The sequence below is a fragment of the Carassius auratus genome, unplaced genomic scaffold (assembly GCF_003368295.1).
Source record: "Carassius auratus strain Wakin unplaced genomic scaffold, ASM336829v1 scaf_tig00214183_4049273_7079891, whole genome shotgun sequence".
Lineage (NCBI taxonomy): Eukaryota > Metazoa > Chordata > Actinopteri > Cypriniformes > Cyprinidae > Carassius > Carassius auratus.
In genome coordinates this window covers 480,481-498,809 of record NW_020527547.1, presented here as the reverse complement: position 1 = coordinate 498,809, position 18,329 = coordinate 480,481, and the positions used below count along the sequence as shown (strand labels likewise).

Genomic DNA, 18,329 nt, shown 5'->3' with positions numbered 1-18,329 from the left:
TTTTGTTTATTTGCTGTTTTTCTATGGGACAGAACGGTTTCCTGCCAATGAATAGACCGTAAATTTAGATGTGGTCTCTAGGCATCATACATGGTTGTCTCTGTTGACTCCTCTATTATTGGAGCGCCCATTTAAATTGTTTCCACTTCTCATTCAAGGGAATATTTGCAGGGCTGCACTGTACAACTCAAACCATCCATTAAATTTAGTTTTAAAGGGTTTTTTTTATTGCTACCTCCTTTATTGCTATTTATTAGTTGCTCATAACAAAATACATTCAACTCAAACCAAACTGCATATAGATGTAAAGTGACATAACAGATAAAATTGTGAAAAGTGCATAAATTCTTTGCTAGTATAAAGCATGTGCATATGAACCTAAAGTCAATGCTGATTTTTTTGTCAGTGCATATAGTCCATGTATAAGTCATTTATAGGTCACCTAAGAGCAAAGGTTTGTGCAAGGATTGTTAACGGATTATTTCTTAGTTCTGTTACAATTTGAACTGTATTGTATATTGAATGCATTAGGCTTGGTCAAAGACTTTAAAGTCACAACGGAAATGTTTTCATTGAATTTTGTTGCCAACTTTTGCAAAACCGAGGACTATCTGAATCTCCTCACATGAAAATGATTCAAATCTAATGTTTTGGGTTGACGATGTTTCTTTCTCGATGTTACATGATTTTCAGCTGTTGTCTGGATAGAAGTTATTTTTCTGATGCCTTTAAATGATGTAATCAAAGTATTTTTTATCAACACATTGCATCTGTGAAGAACACAACAAAGACGTGAGGTTCACACTCCAAAATCGAAACAAAAACAATGCAGAGATTATCTTTATTTTATGAATTACTTATGTAAATTGTTTTGGAGATTCCCAATTTTGAGATGGGGTCACCTAGTCACAATATTTCCAATCGTGTCTCACTGGGTAACTGTGATAATGAATCAGGTAAATTAAAGATTGATTTGGATGATTTACTTGTTGAAGGCCTCCAGAAAGACTGGAACAAAAAGGTCAAACGACAAAAGAAGAAAGACAAGCGTCGAGAGAAACAGAAGAGGAGATCAACCGACGGACCAGCAGAAAATCGTTTCTAAGATAAGAAGAATAATTCGACTGGTGCGAAGACAAGAAGGCATGAATAAGAAGATAATAAAAATGATGAGAGAAATCATTAATTGTATTGAGTTGGTTAATGTTGATTTAGAGTTACAGTCTCTGGCAAATGGAATCGAGGCCTTGAGATTGCAAACCTCTGTTGCAAGACCAGAAAACCCTTAAAAGGTAATAATGAGATATATGAATTGTTAGACATCAACTTTTAAAAAGGCAGTATTAAGAAATGTATGATGTTAACATTTGCTCAACAGTTGAGACTGTCACGTACGCCAGTTGAGACTGTCACGTATGTTTGCTTTTTGCTAAGATAACAATGAGTGTGCAAGGAAATGCATCTTGCAATCTGGGTTGCAGGATGGACTTTCTTTCTAAAAAAATGTATTGTAATGTGTTTAATCTGATTAACACAGGGAGGAGGATGCTGTGCAGTGTAGCAATAGTTACTTACTTAGCCTACGCCTTAAGATTTTGTAACAGCTTAAAGAAAAGATTAATTTGCTTTAATGGAAAGAAGATAGAGCAGCAATTACTTAATGTATGTGTGCAGAAGAGGGGTTGCCAAAAAAGGAAATGTTAACTTCCTGTATCCATAGCAACCCGACTGTTAGTGTGTGCGTGCAAGCGGATGTGTTAATGTGTTTTACCAAAAGGAGGCATCCGGAAGAAATGATGTATTGTTTTTGGGGACTATATAATGTTATGGTTTGGACACATCCCCTGCCGCATCTCGGGGTGAAGACTTACGCTTTTACTTTTGTTTTTACTTGTTAATATTTTGCTTATGAGTTAGTGTTTAAAATAAAGCGAAGCCATGTACAATGGTGATGCGTAAAAACCTTTAAACAAGTCTCTGAGTAATTTATTACGAGTAAAGTTATTATTTTAGTTTGTTCCTGATTCTGTATTGCCAAGCTCTGCAGAGGCAAAGACTCAACTGAGCTGATCTGGTTCTGGTGGGAAGAAGTGCAGAACTCTCCATTGCCACAGAGAAGACATCAAAGGTAAAAACAATGGTTTAAATTGCCTTTGCTGGTTTGAAATCTGGATGTTTGGAGAGAACATCTGTATATTTCTTTAGTCAGATAAAATTAACACAACATGGCGCCCAAACGTGTGGGGCTTGAATACAGGATAAAGGATGACTTGAAAATAATAACAAGCGTAATGTATTGACACTAGAAAGTCCTTACAGACCACGACCATTGTAATAGTCCAGAGGGACTTGTTTGTTTTCTATATGCTCGCGGAGGCTAGTAGATAGACCTAATATAGAAAAACAGAAGGCTCAGTGTAGCCAGAAGCGAGGAAGGAGATCTTGCTAAGAGATATAGCTAGACTCAAAGTAGTCCAGAGGGACTTGTTTTTTTTGTCTTATATATGCGCGCACAGGCTCATAGATAGACCTGATATAGGAAGACAAAAGGCTTAGTGAAGCCAGAGTAGAGATCTTGCTAGAAGATAAAGTAAGACTCTAAGTGAGTAAAACATGGATAGGATGACGACGGTCAGCCTTGTTTCTCATGATTTAGTTAAAATGCTGGAATTGATTGATCCTACACAGTGTAGGTGTGGTTCAGATCAAATTCCATGGCATAAGATAAGAATGCTAACTTCAGTGGTTAATCTTAGGATTTATGAAGGAGCAGAAATCCCACCCTTTATTTATTCAAACAGAGGAGAAAGAGTTTCTCCTAAAGTTAGAGTGTTTGATGAATATGGGGGGGAAGCCAGAAACATTCCAACAAGAGGTTGGGATGATCTGGATGAGTAGATACTGGGGAAGTGCCCAAATGTGGATCGGTAGCCCCCGGTTCTATGCCCCACCAAGAGGGGAATAGAGATGCTCTAGACCTAAATGCTCTGCAGCCGGAAGTGCCTGAAAGCCCAAATGATGAGTCTGAGTCGGATAGTGAAGAACCGTTTAAGACTTATTTTGGGGAAAGGTAGAAATCTAATTATCCTGAAGGAAGGATATTAGAAATTAAAGGAGGATGCTTTTGTTTTGATTAATCCAGTCAATAAAGATCTCCAGCACAGAAATGGGGTAGCTAGTGCCTTTAGAAGAAGGGCAGGCTAAAGATTACAGGTTAAATCAGACAAAATAATAGAGCACAGAAAAACTCCTATAAAGAAAGACGATGTAGTCTTAAAGAAAACAGGCAGACCTATGGAAAACCTGTAATATACTCAATAGGTCACAGAAAAGGTCAAAATAGTGATATAGCTGAAGAATTAACAGCAGATTTTAACTTTAGACACTTTGACTGACAAAATACACAAAGTAGCCAGGGATAATAATTATTACTCAGTGGCTATGCCAATAATCTCAGGGGGGATTTTTTGGAGTTAATGAAATCACAATGGGTACAGCCCTTGTAAATGCATTAATAAGAAAAACGGATAGAACTAACTTGCCCAAGTTATGAAAGATCTTTCACCAAGACCCTACAGTCATAGAGGGAATAACTCAGAGAGTTAATGAAGACCAGACTGCAGGAGAGGTGAGATCAGACCAGGGAGTTAGTAACTTACCCAGACCAGGAAATGCCATGGCAGAATTTTTAGAGAAAAATTCAGAACCAAAATGGCCAGTAATAAAACGGACAAGAACCGTTAAAGGGAGGAAAAGATAGGGTAGAAAACCCTTTCCCTAAACTAAAGCTAGGCAAAAGCTTTGAGACATTCAGGCTAGGTGAGGGATATTATAGACCCACACATGCTAGGGGTAGAAAGAGAGAAACTACCTTAGATACAATCAATAAATGGGATGATGAATATGTTCCAGGTATAAAATGTGGTCATTTATAGTCATTACTGAATGGAGGAGATGCTAAGCAAATCCTCACAGACACCACATTGACACAGTGCACTAAAAAAGCTATTTTGGCTCAGAAAGAATAGCACTCAGAAGTAGTACAGTAGAGAATTATGAGTTTGAGGAATAGTATTCTAATGTAGGTCCTTAAAGTGACAGAGGATGAAAGTGTAGTTCAAAGAAGTGATAGAAATATGATAACTACACTAATTAGAGAAACAAGGAGACCTAGAAGGCTCCGTTTCATAGAAGAGACAGCTGAGTCACAGTATCAGTCAGAGGAGGAAATAGTGCTGCCAGCTGAAGTGAGTGCACTAAATCAACATCTAGAAGCATTGCATTTAGGTGCACCAGGTCAAAAGGTACATACTCCTAGACAAACTGAAAATAGTGCAATGGAATCCGGAGTAACTCTCTGAGAATTAATGGAAAAAATATCAGGAGATTAAATTCTTAAAAAAAAAAAGAGGCCAAAATTAAAAATAACACCGTAAAAGGCAAAGTGAGGGAACTAGTCAGATATGGTAAACGGATGAAATTATCTGGCAGTCAGTATACTCACATAATTTGGCTGAGTTTGGCCTGCATGGAGGGAGAAAATTAGTTAAGACTCTTGAGGGGTTAATTCCTACTAATAAAAAGGAAATTGAGCAGGAACACTTTGAAGAAAAGTGATGTACATTAGGATTATTGACAGCCTGTCAAGAAATTGCAGAAAAGTTGTAGAGGGGATCCTAAGACAAATTTTCAAGGTGTAAAGAGAAACGCCCGAAATAGGAGCAAAAGTGATTTTTCTTTATGGTCCAGAGACCTACCCTGAAGAATTAGAAAGGGCTCTAATTCAATAAGACAGAAATAATTCAGATAGACATAGAAAAATCAAGTAGTAAAACTCAGAGGCCTAAAGGCCCAACGAGACGGTCAAGTCGTGAGAAGAAGCCCTACAACCGTTATGAGGTGGAGGGTAGATTCTCCCCTCACCCAGAACAAAAACCAGATAGGAACTGGAGAAAAGGGAGAAACAGATCTATCCCTAAATAAATATTATTTGGAGGGAGAAAATATAGGAAAAAATTTATATTAAAATAGTGGAGAGAAAAGTAGTTACTTCAGTCCAGAAAATTTGAATAAATTGAGCCCAGAAGAGAGACAACAGATTATAGAAGAGAGACTAAAAAGCAGGCCCGAAACAGACAGGCAGGGTAAAAGGTAGCTGACAGAATAGCAGAAGTCAGTGTAGAAAAAGAGGAAGTCCAGCCAAAGAGAAAGTAGAAGAAGTAAAAATATTGATTAATCAAAGATCATGTAGGCTTTAAGCCAAGACAATTTCATAGTGCAATTTTGAAAGAAATAATAATAATATATCAGAAATACAGCTCACAGTTTACATTAACATTTTATATTCACAAAGGATAAATAAGAGCACTTTAAACTGCGGTGACACTTTGTTTCGGTAGTCTGTTTTTGGGCATTCTACTGGCGGTGGGTAGCTTTGCAGCCACATGTCAACCAACAGTTGGTGGAGTATTAGTAGACTGCCTGCTTAATATCTTCTAACACTTTCAACTAACACTAACCCTAAAACCTATCCTGACATTCTGCTTTGAGAGATTATGGATGTGTGGTTGCGGGGTTGCTTATAGTTGGTGGGGTGCCTGGAGTGGACAATCAGGACAGGATCAAGTCAAGGCACTTGTATTTATATAATGCTTTGAACAAGAAAGATTGTGTCAACGCAAGTGAACAACATTTAATTGAAAAACAGTGTGTCAATAATGCAAAATGACAGTATCTGTGCAATCATTTGCTATCAAGTCAATGATAGAACTATAAGTGAAGTAATCCCAATTTAGCAAGACAGAGGCAACAGCAGCAAAGAACCAAAACTCTATGATAGAATAAGAGGAAAAAAAAAAAAAAAAAAACCTTGGGAGAAACCAGGCTCATTCAGGAGACCAGTTCTCCTCTGACCAGACAAAATAGAGTGTAACTGAAATAGGTAGAACAGACACTAGATATGTTAACAGAGACAGGTCTTAAACCTAGTGGGAAGAAAATGGAAATTGGAAAACATGAGATAGATTTCCTAGGGTTTAAGCTTGGTAAAGATACAAAAGCTTTAACAACAATTACAAGAGCTAAGATAGAAGAAATACAGCAGGCAAGGTCCCCCAGAAACAGGAAGCAACTTCAGTCACTGTTAGATACCTTGAATTACATTAGGGAGCTAATAACTAAATATTCTGAGGATACTAAAATATTATATCAAGGAACCAAGAAAGGAAAATGGCAGTGGATTGAGCAGGTTGAGCAAGCTAGATTAAAATGAATTAATATCCACTTAATAGTGGTGCATTAGAAAGAAGAGATGAGACTTTTTCTCTGTACATTCAGGTTGCTGAAAAAGAAGAGGAAGTTACTCTAACAATACAAAAAACGGAAGGGGCGACATCCTATTGCATTTTTGACACACCAGCAAGAACCAACAATGAAAAGATTTGATGAGAACAGTGCTGAGAGAATATTAGCAGCTGTTTGTAAGAGACTGTTACAGCTAAAAGCTGTAGCAAAGGAACAACCAATAGTGATTTTCTCTATGGCAGGGGAGCTAGCTAGGTTAAAAAGGAATCTAGTGATGAATCAGGCTCGCATCAATAGCCATAGGTGGGATCAATGGAGTTTAATTCTTGGAGATAATCAGTTAGATTGGAGGAGAATTAAACAGAAAAGGAAGGATAAGATTACTAGGTATCATGAGAACCATAAGCACTTACCCAAATATTTCACTGATGGAAGTGAGAGGGGAGGGAAAGTTAAGTGGGGATACTTAGTTAAATTTAATGGACAGCTGTTCACATCACAGAAAGAGGAAATCCAGGGGACCGCTCAGTTAGCAGAAGTAATAGCTGTTGAACGTGCCCTACAGAGGGCTGTTGAGCTGGGTCATACAGAGATTGTCCTGACATGTGATTCAGAATATGTTACAGATGGGATTAACCTGGAGCTAGACAAGTGGAAAGCTAATGACTTTCACACAGCTAAAGGTAAACCAATGGCACATAGAGATCAGTGGAAAAATATAGCCAATTTACTAGAGAAAGTAAAGGCTCATGTTTATCACCAGGTTAGCCACACACAGCAAACTAATGAGTCTGCTGAAGGAAATAGACAGGCAGATAAACTTATAGGTCGAGTTAAGACAAAAGAAATAACAGAGTTATTTCAGAAACTGCATAATGAGCTAAACCATCCCAGTGTTAAAATGATTCAAGTGGAGCTTAGATTAAGAAATCTAAACATTCCTAATTGGAGGAATCATTACAGGGAGGTGAGGAAAGAATGCCAGATATGCAGGAAGTTTATGACAGCTAAAGGTTGTGAGGAAAGTGAATTACCAAAGGAGTATCCTTCACAACAGATTAGCATTGACTTTGCAGGGCCATTGCGCCCTAAGACTAAAAAAGGGAACTGCTATTTTCTGCTCGCCATTGACAACCACACTAAGAAAACCATGATATGGCCTTTAAGGTCAGCGCTCGAAGCAAAGGTAGTAGAGTGTTTAACAGAATGGATTAGGTGGCAGGGACCAATGGAGAGTTTGAGAGCAGATGGCGCACATAACATAAGTGGGAAACTAGTACAGAAATTCTGTAAAGAGAATAGAATAATACTAGCTAAATCCATAGCCTACCGTCCAGAGACAAATGGAATTGCAGAACGTGCAATTAGAAGTGTTAAGGAATGGTTTGCTAAAAATAAAGCCTTAGGTGACTGGGATCAGAACATTGATCGGTGTTTATTACACCTCAACAGGTACAATACGGTGAACCTGAAAGAAAGGGAGGTTAAGAAAAACACAAGGTTCGATGTTGGTGATGAAGTCATTATAACACGAAGGCACAAAGTAGGTAAGTTCTCTGAGGGGTTGGGTACTGTTGATAAAGTGAAAGCAATAACAGGGTCCAATACAGTAGAACTAGAAAATAACGGAATCCAGAGTAATAAGGATTTAGTAAGGAAATAAATAATGGAGAGAGTAAAGTCCATTATTAATCAAAAAGGCCTAATCCGGGTGGAGCATGGTAAGCATGGGTCAAGAGCATTTCTATGGTTGGAACCAGAGATGAAAAGGTACCTTGGCTATGAAGGAACATATGCCAAAGCAATAGAAGTAACAGTACGACCGTTCTGCTGTGTGATATGCAATCAACAATGTGCTATGCAGAGTCTATCGTTTGGTGACGAAAAGAAGGACATGGGTGCAGAATGGTTGATGCATAAACAAACTCACACAGAGATATCTGGAGTACTGATTTGTGAGAACTGTAGGCCAGGACTCCCCAAGTTGAGAATAGATTCCTATAAAGTGTCTGGGAATTTTGGAGAGAGATGCGGTTGCACTTGGGATGGCACAGTTTTGTGGTCATGTATGGTCTGTAAGGCAAAAGAGAGGACTCTGATGTCCTCTAGGTCAGTTTGGGAGACGCTAAGAGTCCTCAAACCACTGGGATTATTCCAGGAAGGAATAATGACCAGGTTCTCTAGACATCCTTATATTGGGATGAGAGAACATGAAAGAGAGGCTTTTCTTGGAGCAAGAATGCCTATGGTTCCCAAGAATGGGAAAGGAACTAGGAACAAAACTCTTCTAGGGAAAGAAGATTTTGCAAGAGAAATAAAAAGACAGGATCGAGAAAAGGATCTATCTTTTACAGACATTGAGTCAATGAGATGGGAGCTGTCATTGTGGACACAACCCATTTTAAGATGTTTCCCTGTGGTAGATCCTAAACAAGGGTCTCGAGGGAAGATTGCCTGGATTTATGTAAAAATCGGTGATCAGTGGCAAGTTCGAAGCTGGGGACATCTAGCGGTAGAACTGGTACAGGGAAGTGGCTGGTTGAATAGCCCTCCCTATGAGAAAGACTTTAGAGCGACACAGCCTCGTTCTAATGTGACAAAGGAGAAACGAAAATCTACAAGGAAAGAGAAATTTGTGCAGTTAACAGTGTCCTTAGTAAAAGACCTGGATAAGCACAAAATTTGGTGTCCTGAAGATGAGACATATAAGTTTGTAAGTTATTATGATAACGAGCAGATCACAGAAGTACCAAGTGAAACCTTTACTGTTGTAATGCATTTTAAGTTGAATGTATTGTCATGTTCACACCCTGATTATGATTGGATTGGGGGATTGGAAGTTGAGTTACATGATAAACAGCCAGAGATAAAGGTTATCAAAAAAGGTATATTTAGGAGGACTAGAAGGCTCATAACTGGGCCTCAGAACTAACCTCTACTTACAGGAAATGAAGAGAGCAGAGTCACTCGAGAGCCTCTCAGAAGAGCTGGGGGAGGCCAAAGAAATCATCGAGAGGATGAAGAAACAACGGCGCATCTGCAAATGGATGAGTATAATACTGTGGATGTTAATAATTCTAGGATTATTATTATTAATATTAATTAGAGTGAGCTTTGTTCTAGAGTGGAGAATTTTTACTAATTCTTTGATATTAGCTGAGATTTTAGTTCAACAACAAAATGTTTCAGGATTTGAAGTTTCTGTATGGGCAACTGTTAAAGGAAACAGAACTAAAATAGAGAACAAAACAATAGGTTTTTGGAGATGGCTAGATAATCTCCATGACAAGAAGAATGATTACTACATGGTTAGAAAACCAAAGGTCAAACTAAAGAGCACTGTAAAAATAAAACATTGGCACAGTAGTGACATTGAAGTATATGAAGAAAATAGTTTTATCCAAGAACAAGAAGGGAATAGGACTATTAAATATTTTATAGGTTCTACCTATAGAACAAGTGAAAATGAGGAACTAGGGGGATGTTGGATATTTAGATCAGCAAAAGATTATAACCCCTGGACAATAAGACAGTGTAAATATAAAGGTACTGTTAAAAGAAGTAAGAGAGATAAAAATATGGATAAAATAAAAAGTGCAGCAGGAATAAGGGAAAATGTTGAAAAATGGATAGAAACCAATGGTATGTTATTTAAAGAAGGAAATTTCATTGTGTTAACGACAGTAAGAGACCGATCAGTAGGATCAAGAAAAACAGGATATGCAGAACTAGAAATTACATCTGAAACCAGAATTAGTTTAGAGTTAAATAAAACCGTACCATGGATATGGAAAAGGAGATTAGCTTTACCTAGAGTAAAATTTAATTTCAAAATAGGTTACTGGGAAATAGATGAAGTTAAATGGGAAACTGATGTATATCTAATCAAAATGGAAATAAAAGAAACATTACAAACAGAAATAGAAATTAAAAACTATTATGAAGATAAGGTGAAACAAATAGAACAATGTGTTAGAAAAGAAATGGGTAAAAAATACCATGGACAAAAATACAAATACATTAAGACTGATAGTGTTGATTTTTCCTATGCTCACTTTTGTGACAAAGATGAAGAGAATATGGACTGTGATGATTTCTGTAATGGTACAGATCCAATCACAGGGAATAAAACAAATGAGAACTTAAGTATAAAGAGAAGGTTATACTTGAAAAGATTAAACCTTAATAGAAGGAAAGACAAAGAAGGTATTTATAGAAACAATTTAGTTTTCTTTAGTGATGCTGTTTTTGGATTATTAGGAAACGAGTGTGGGAGTATTATTGAAAAATGCTCATCAGGACATGATCAAATTACTATTAATCAAATAGCATCAGTGCTATGTTATTGGAGTAAGGGAATAGTTCCCTTACCTTGGACTTTTAAGAGAAGTAAACTGGCTAACAAATATGAAATGACTTATGGAACTGGAGGGGTAATAAGAATCGTTAGTAGGAACCCTCAGTGGAAAATGTTTTATGGACCAGTATATTATGCAACAAATAGCATGTTAAGGTATAGAGTTCCAAAAGGAGGGAAGAATGTACCCTTAACTAAATTAGATGCTATAGCAATTGATGATTTGTCACTAACAATTGAAAGAAGAAATTGGAAGGAAAATTGGTGCAAAGCAAAAGATAAAAATTATTATCTGGGTTTAGACTGGTTGAGAAATGATCTATGTAATACTAGCATAGAGATCAAAGGTCAGAAAATAAAAGGAGGACCAAGATGGTTTGAAGATCCTGGAGAATTTGTGAAAAAAGGAGTGGAAGGTGTGAAAAAGGCAGCTGAAACTGTGTTTAATTTTGTTACAACGGATTTATGGAGTAGTCTAATTAATCTCTTTATTAGAGCCGGATGGTACATTTTATATGGGGGATTAATTGTATTAGGACTAGTTATAATAATGGTTATTATAAAATGTTTCTGTGCATCTCTAGGCCAAAGAATGATGTCCAGAAAAGACAATGGAGATGTATTAACGGTATTAGGAAAATTAATAGATTTTCAAGCTAAAGGGCATAAACGTATTAAACGAACAAAGAAGCATGACTTAGAAAAACCGTTATTGTAGAGAAACGTGGCATACCTTAAAAGGAGCAAAAAAAAAAAAAAAAAGATAGCCGTTAAGATAATGAAGAGAAAGAAAGTAGGTGGAGTAAAAACATATATATATTGTAGAGGGAACGAATGAGACGTTTACAACTATCCGTAGTTTCACTTGTAACTGGACAAGACTAACTGGATATTTGGGTAATTTCTATTTGGGAATAGAAAACTCATTGAAATTTATTGAAACCAATTATTATACGTAAGTCCAACAGAAGATCTCAATTGTTAATGATAAAAATGGCATCCAAGGGGACAAACAATGGAACCGCAAGGAATGAGAATAAGACAGAAGCCAGAGGATTTCTGATTCCTGAAATCCCTGGTAGTGGATTCCAGGTTGGTGTTTATATTTTATGGATGCTTTTGCAAGGAATTAACAGAAATCTCTGGTGGCTGTATTTTTTATCAGTTTTACAAGTGGTAAGAATAATGTTAATAGGAAGAATTAGCAAAATGATTTTTGTTTGTGCTCTGATGATTTTATCAATTGGATGGCAAAAATTGCTAGGACATCAGGGAACATTTGGTTTAACTGTAACAAGCATATTAAAACTTGGGGTTGATGTTACATCTGTTATGATATATGAAGATGAGTTTGTCTTTTGGGGAGAAATATGTATTATCATAACTAGCGCAATATATCTAATTGGATTGTTGATATTTAAATATGGTAAAGAGGCAATGTTATGGACAATTATAGGATTTTTGACATTGAGTGTTTTTATGTTAGGATTCTTTCTGAAAGATGATGATATTGTACTGCTGGGAATTATGATTTTGATGAACCGGTGGGACAAGATGAAAAAGGCATTGAAAAAGTGTACAACATGTTTCAAGCAAACTACCACAATAAATTCAGAATAATTAACTACCTATAATTAAAACTTAAAAAAAAAAAAAAAAAAAACTGTTTGAAAAGATCTAAATTCATTACATGGGTATGGTGATTTGAGAGTACAGAGCGGTTTATGTATTAGTGTTATGATTGGCATGAATCTCTTCCAGGGCCCAGCAGTGATGATCCAGGAGCCCGGTGGCCCACTGAGTGGGATGAGCTTCAGACAGTTCCTAGATCTGGTGAAAAGCTGGCCGAGAACTGCAGAGAGGCTTTAGGTTCTGCAGGAGAATCCTAAGGGTTTTTGTGGAAAGAGATGGAATTGACAAGTGCCTAATGCATGAACTGCCTAGAAATCAAGATCCGTATTCTGTAATGGAAATGGGAGAATTGATAGAAGTAACATTGATTAGAAACAGGAGGAATGTTTTTGATGTGTTCATTGAGAAAAGGTATAGAAGTGTGAGAGTTGGGAACATTTTGGTGAAATGTGTTGAAGATAGAATTCCAGTGAAGAGTACTAGGATGAGAGGAAATCTTTGTGACAATTTGACCCCAAGTGAGGGTGTTTTGGAGATTCCCAATTTTGAGATGGGGTCACCTAGTCACAATATTTCCAATCGTGTCTCACTGGGTAACTGTGATAATGAATCAGGTAAATTAAAGATTGATTTGGATGATTTACTTGTTGAAGGCCTCCAGAAAGACTGGAACAAAAAGGTCAAACGACAAAAGAAGAAAGACAAGCGTCGAGAGAAACAGAAGAGGAGATCAACCGACGGACCAGCAGAAAATCGTTTCTAAGATAAGAAGAATAATTCGACTGGTGCGAAGACAAGAAGGCATGAATAAGAAGATAATAAAAATGATGAGAGAAATCATTAATTGTATTGAGTTGGTTAATGTTGATTTAGAGTTACAGTCTCTGGCAAATGGAATCGAGGCCTTGAGATTGCAAACCTCTGTTGCAAGACCAGAAAACCCTTAAAAGGTAATAATGAGATATATGAATTGTTAGACATCAACTTTTAAAAAGGCAGTATTAAGAAATGTATGATGTTAACATTTGCTCAACAGTTGAGACTGTCACGTACGCCAGTTGAGACTGTCACGTATGTTTGCTTTTTGCTAAGATAACAATGAGTGTGCAAGGAAATGCATCTTGCAATCTGGGTTGCAGGATGGACTTTCTTTCTAAAAAAATGTATTGTAATGTGTTTAATCTGATTAACACAGGGAGGAGGATGCTGTGCAGTGTAGCAATAGTTACTTACTTAGCCTACGCCTTAAGATTTTGTAACAGCTTAAAGAAAAGATTAATTTGCTTTAATGGAAAGAAGATAGAGCAGCAATTACTTAATGTATGTGTGCAGAAGAGGGGTTGCCAAAAAAGGAAATGTTAACTTCCTGTATCCATAGCAACCCGACTGTTAGTGTGTGCGTGCAAGCGGATGTGTTAATGTGTTTTACCAAAAGGAGGCATCCGGAAGAAATGATGTATTGTTTTTGGGGACTATATAATGTTATGGTTTGGACACATCCCCTGCCGCATCTCGGGGTGAAGACTTACGCTTTTACTTTTGTTTTTACTTGTTAATATTTTGCTTATGAGTTAGTGTTTAAAATAAAGCGAAGCCATGTACAATGGTGATGCGTAAAAACCTTTAAACAAGTCTCTGAGTAATTTATTACGAGTAAAGTTATTATTTTAGTTTGTTCCTGATTCTGTATTGCCAAGCTCTGCAGAGGCAAAGACTCAACTGAGCTGATCTGGTTCTGGTGGGAAGAAGTGCAGAACTCTCCATTGCCACAGAGAAGACATCAAAGGTAAAAACAATGGTTTAAATTGCCTTTGCTGGTTTGAAATCTGGATGTTTGGAGAGAACATCTGTATATTTCTTTAGTCAGATAAAATTAACACAACAAAATAAGTAAGATTTATGTATAATTTCAACGATCTTCTTTGACAGAGATTTATATTGAATTACCAAAACATCCAATGGATAATAAACAGGTTTATCTGTACATGTGTCTGTGATCATTCAAAGGCAACACACTTGAAATAATAATACACACTATGTTAGAGCAGAAAAATTAAATTTCACACTAAACATTTAATAAAATCAGAAACGTCTGTATAAGGTTCCATACAAACAGTTCTCAGTGCATAAACATACAGAGCAGTCTTAAAAGTGATCCAGTGAAAATTGACACTTTGATGTTTTGTTATGGTTTTCTTTTTCCAAAGTACACAGAAATGCAATAATTTCTAAGCCTGGTCCCTGCACAGTAAACTCACTTTCAACAAACTGAAAGTTGCATTCATATTGAATTCTTGAAGGTCGTGAGGTCATGTGTACATGGCTCCATGTAGATCCTCTAGTCTGTGTTCTCTTTGTCTTCTCCGGTCCTGTAATAACATACAAACACACTTAATGCTCAGGGATCTTCTTAAGGTGTTAACAGAAGAATACAAGGAATGAATTATAAAAATAACAATGACTGGGCAAGACAGTCTTACCTTGTCTTTTTTGAACTCCTCATAGTCTGGATTGTCAGTGGCTAGTTCAAGTCGGCACAAGGGACACGAATTGGTCTGTAATGTTATGTAAAAACTCTTGAATATTTGTCATAATTGATAATTATGACAAACATTAAATATTATCCACTATACACTAACATTCAAGTTTAGGGTTGGTAAGATTTCTGAAAGAAGTCTCTCATGCTCACGGTAAAACAGTGATATTGTCAAATATTATTACAATTTAAAATAATATATTTAAAAATCTTAAAATAATATTTTTTCTCAATTACTAATTACTCCAGTCTTCAGTGTCAGATGATCCTTCAGAAATCATTCTGATAAGGTAATTTGGTGCTCAAGTAACATTTCTTTTTATTATCACTGTTGAAAAAGCTCCATTTTTTTTTTTTTTTGTGCGAACTATGATATATTTTCTTCAGGATTCTTTGATTAATATAGAAAATTGAAAACAACAGCAGTTATTTGAAATACACATTTTTAGAACAATTTAAAAATCAGTTGAATGCATCATTACTGATAAGAAAATCAAAAGACATTTAAAAAAAAAAAACAATTGTACCAACCCCAAACTTTTGAATGGTAGTATATTTAATTCTAGCATGATCACAGGAGGATCATACAAACAATTCAACCGCTAAACGCACCTTACTAAGCCATGGCAGGATGCATCCTGCGTGGAACAGATGTTTGCAAGGCATCTCTCTCACAGTCTCCTGCTCCTCGAACTCCAATAAACACACCGGACACTTCACTGCTTTATCTGTTCAATTAGAAGAGCATGAGGAAAGCTCAAGAAGAATGACGGTCATGGACACCAAGGATTTAAGACCTCCTAATTCAATCAGACTTCCTGCCAATGCCAAACACAAGGAAACATCTAACTGAATTATTACTAATTATCCTGTTGCTAATGTTCCGAGTGTGCAATTATTTCTTCTATGAATGTGTTTACAGATGAGTATGAATGAGTAGTCTGTCACCTGCTTGTTCAGGGGAGATGATGACCATGGGGAGACTCTGAACCAAAGCTTTGGCTGCAGGAGGGGGGAGACGCTGGTCCCAATCCGACAAATCAAATGAACCCGAGTCTATGTCAAGACCCTGCATCAGAGACCTATGACCACAAAATTATTCAAAAAGATTAGATTAAAAGATTAACAACAAAAAGGTTGGTTTTAGTACTAATTAACTTCTATTAATGCTTATACTTTTATTTACAGCACATCAATTAGCACACCTACAGTAACATTCAAAAGTTCGGGGTTGGTATGATTTTTTTAAATATTTTTGAAAGAATCCCTTTAGTCACCCAGGCTTCATTTAATGATCAAATACTGTAGAAATTGTGAAATACTAATACAACTTAAAATAATGGTTTTTAAATTATTCCTGTGATGGCAAAGATTTATCCAGGCTTCAGTGTCACATGATCCTTCAGAAATCATTCTAATATGCCGAGTGACATTTTTTTACTTTTCATTAATGTTGTTGAAAACAGTTGTGCTTTTTTCATGATTCTTTTAATGAACCGATTGTTCATAAAAATAGCCTTTATTTGTAATAGAAATCCTTAATAGGATAATTAAGAAATAGAAATATTATAAATGCCTTTATTGTCACTTTTGATCAATTTCAATCCTGGCTGAATACACTAATTCATTAATTTTGGACTGTAATGTATATGTACACCTACAGACCGAAAAGAAGCTGAGTTTGAGTCTGAAGACACTGTCTGTTCGTTACCTCGCGAGCTCCAGCAGGGCGTTCTGTCGGTACTGTTCTTCTGGATTCGTGGGCTCACAGTTATGCTCATCAAAATATGAGGCCATTCTCTACTTCACCTGATAAACACATAATGATAGACCATTTGAATGCCATTTACCTGAGGGGTTTTGGAAACCTGAAGGTTCAGGATCTGTTCAACTTCAACCAGTGCTTGAAGTGGAACATGTATTTATTTATATTAAATAAATAAGTTCTTTTTTTAAATTCACTATGTATGTATAGTGCCACAATCAATCTGCGATACCAAACAAGGCCACAGTGAGGCGCCAAAGAACATTAAACCTAGACCTAACCGACTCGTAGTATTTTCCCCCATCATAGAGTTGATCCAAAATGCGTTTATTATCAATAAAATGAATAAAACATTGGCGGGAAAGGTGGATATAAAATACCAATGGGTTGGGGTAGACGTAGTGAGGACTACTTGTCCCATAAGGTAACATTCATTTGATTACGTTAATAAATATTTTCATTTTAACTATTTAACATACTTTTTTTAATATAATGTAGCCTATAAATTATCTGCCATTGTCTCCTTATTATTAAGTATAAATAGCATACACACACTAAATGCAAACATACTGCTATTTTTAAATAGTGTATATAAATAATCGTAATTTGCACTTAGTGTTAATAAATAACAGACTGCTTACTAACGCTATTTTCATTCAAGTGTATATAGAAGTGAATAGCACTTGAAATATACGTTTATTTGAGTGATTGTCTTTTTTAAGATAACGTGGGTGTGGTTTGTGAACAACGTGAAATCATGTTAAAATGACCCTTAAACTGCTTCGCATGCATTAAAACAGGTATTGAGGAAACAACACAGCGTCATCATTGCATCAACATTTATTAAGAACGTAAATAAAAGTCTTTACAGCTTTGCAGTCGCTTTCGAGGAATCTGCTGGAATGGGACCTAAAGTAGCTCACATGCACGCGCACATCCACAGTTGATCCATAACACCATTTTTCTTTTACTGTCTATGATAACACCGGCCTTCTTCAACAATGAAGTTCCTAGTTCACGAACTCATGAAACAATAAGTTAACCTAGAACAATAACCTAGAAACTGGAGAGTTTAAGTAACTATTTGTATAACGAATGTTTATATTTTCGAAACAAGTATTACACTGATCCAAACAAGTTACGGTTTTATGATGCTCTTACTACTTTTACACTGGTTACTATTTATTCAAGAACACCCATGGTTAATTCTCAGCTAGTCCCTCTCTTCTCAGACTGAGTGCCAGAAAAAGAGAGCGTATTAGGTGGACATAAAGTACTGTTGGATTTGGGCATTTTAGAGATCTATTTGCTTTTAAATTACAGGCTGCTTGCACCACGATATGCTAGCTGGTTAGCATCACTGTTCTCTAGTGGTTAGCATAGCAATTCAAAGTTTAAATTTACATCAATTAATCAAAAAAAAAGTATGTACTAAATTCATTCGTCTAAATTAGTCAAATATAATATAATAAATGAAATTCGACCTACTGCATCTTTACTCACTTATGAATTTGCTTATCGTCAGGGATGAAACTTGTCTTGTGTCACTGAACTGTCACATATCTACAGCAGACCCTCCTCCATATCTAAGCTATCGCGATGTTTCCGAGGACCGGGGTTGCCAGAGTGTGATTTTAATTATTTCATTTGTAACTAAGACTGTTAATTATATACATGTTTATTTTTCATTTATTTAAAAATATCCAAATATATAGATTTGATAAAAATGCTGTGCA

At 36.3% G+C, this 18,329-nt stretch overlaps 2 protein-coding genes across 3 annotated transcripts; one reads left to right on the top strand and one right to left on the bottom strand.

Annotated features, from left to right (window-relative positions):
• Positions 1-879: 879 nt before the first annotated feature.
• Positions 880-13,915, top strand: LOC113091426 (uncharacterized). The gene is made up of 2 exons (XM_026256947.1): positions 880-2,128; positions 9,249-13,915. The coding sequence occupies exon 2, from the start codon at positions 9,252-9,254 to the stop codon at positions 11,376-11,378; it is 2,127 nt and encodes a 708-aa protein (XP_026112732.1). The 5' UTR covers positions 880-2,128; positions 9,249-9,251; the 3' UTR covers positions 11,379-13,915.
• Positions 13,916-14,251: 336 nt separating this feature from the next.
• Positions 14,252-18,184, bottom strand: LOC113091428 (E3 ubiquitin-protein ligase RNF181-like). Of its 2 annotated transcripts, none has more exons than XM_026256951.1 (6): positions 18,097-18,184; positions 16,540-16,637; positions 15,777-15,910; positions 15,441-15,556; positions 14,773-14,847; positions 14,252-14,661 (listed from the first exon to the last, which is right to left on the bottom strand). In XM_026256951.1, the coding sequence occupies exons 2-6, from the start codon at positions 16,623-16,625 to the stop codon at positions 14,602-14,604; spliced, it is 471 nt and encodes a 156-aa protein (XP_026112736.1). In that variant the 5' UTR covers positions 16,626-16,637; positions 18,097-18,184; the 3' UTR covers positions 14,252-14,601. The 2 variants fall into 2 exon arrangements, with proteins under 2 accessions (XP_026112736.1, XP_026112737.1); XM_026256952.1 differs by having other exon boundaries at positions 18,082-18,137.
• Positions 18,185-18,329: the final 145 nt, after the last annotated feature.

Bases quoted from the DNA above. Each gene is read 5' to 3' on its own strand.
- LOC113091428 (XM_026256951.1), bottom strand. From the start codon at position 16,625: ATGGCCTCATATTTTGATGAGCATAACTGTGAGCCCACGAATCCAGAA. The intron at 15,911-16,539 runs GTAACGAACAGA...TTGTGGTCATAG, and splicing joins GCCCTGCTGGAGCTCGCGAG to GTCTCTGATGCAGGGTCTTG. The intron at 14,662-14,772 runs GTAAGACTGTCT...ATGTTATTACAG, and splicing joins AGGAGTTCAAAAAAGACAAG to GACCGGAGAAGACAAAGAGA.
- LOC113091426 (XM_026256947.1), top strand. From the start codon at position 9,252: ATGAAGAGAGCAGAGTCACTCGAGAGCCTCTCAGAAGAGCTGGGGGAG.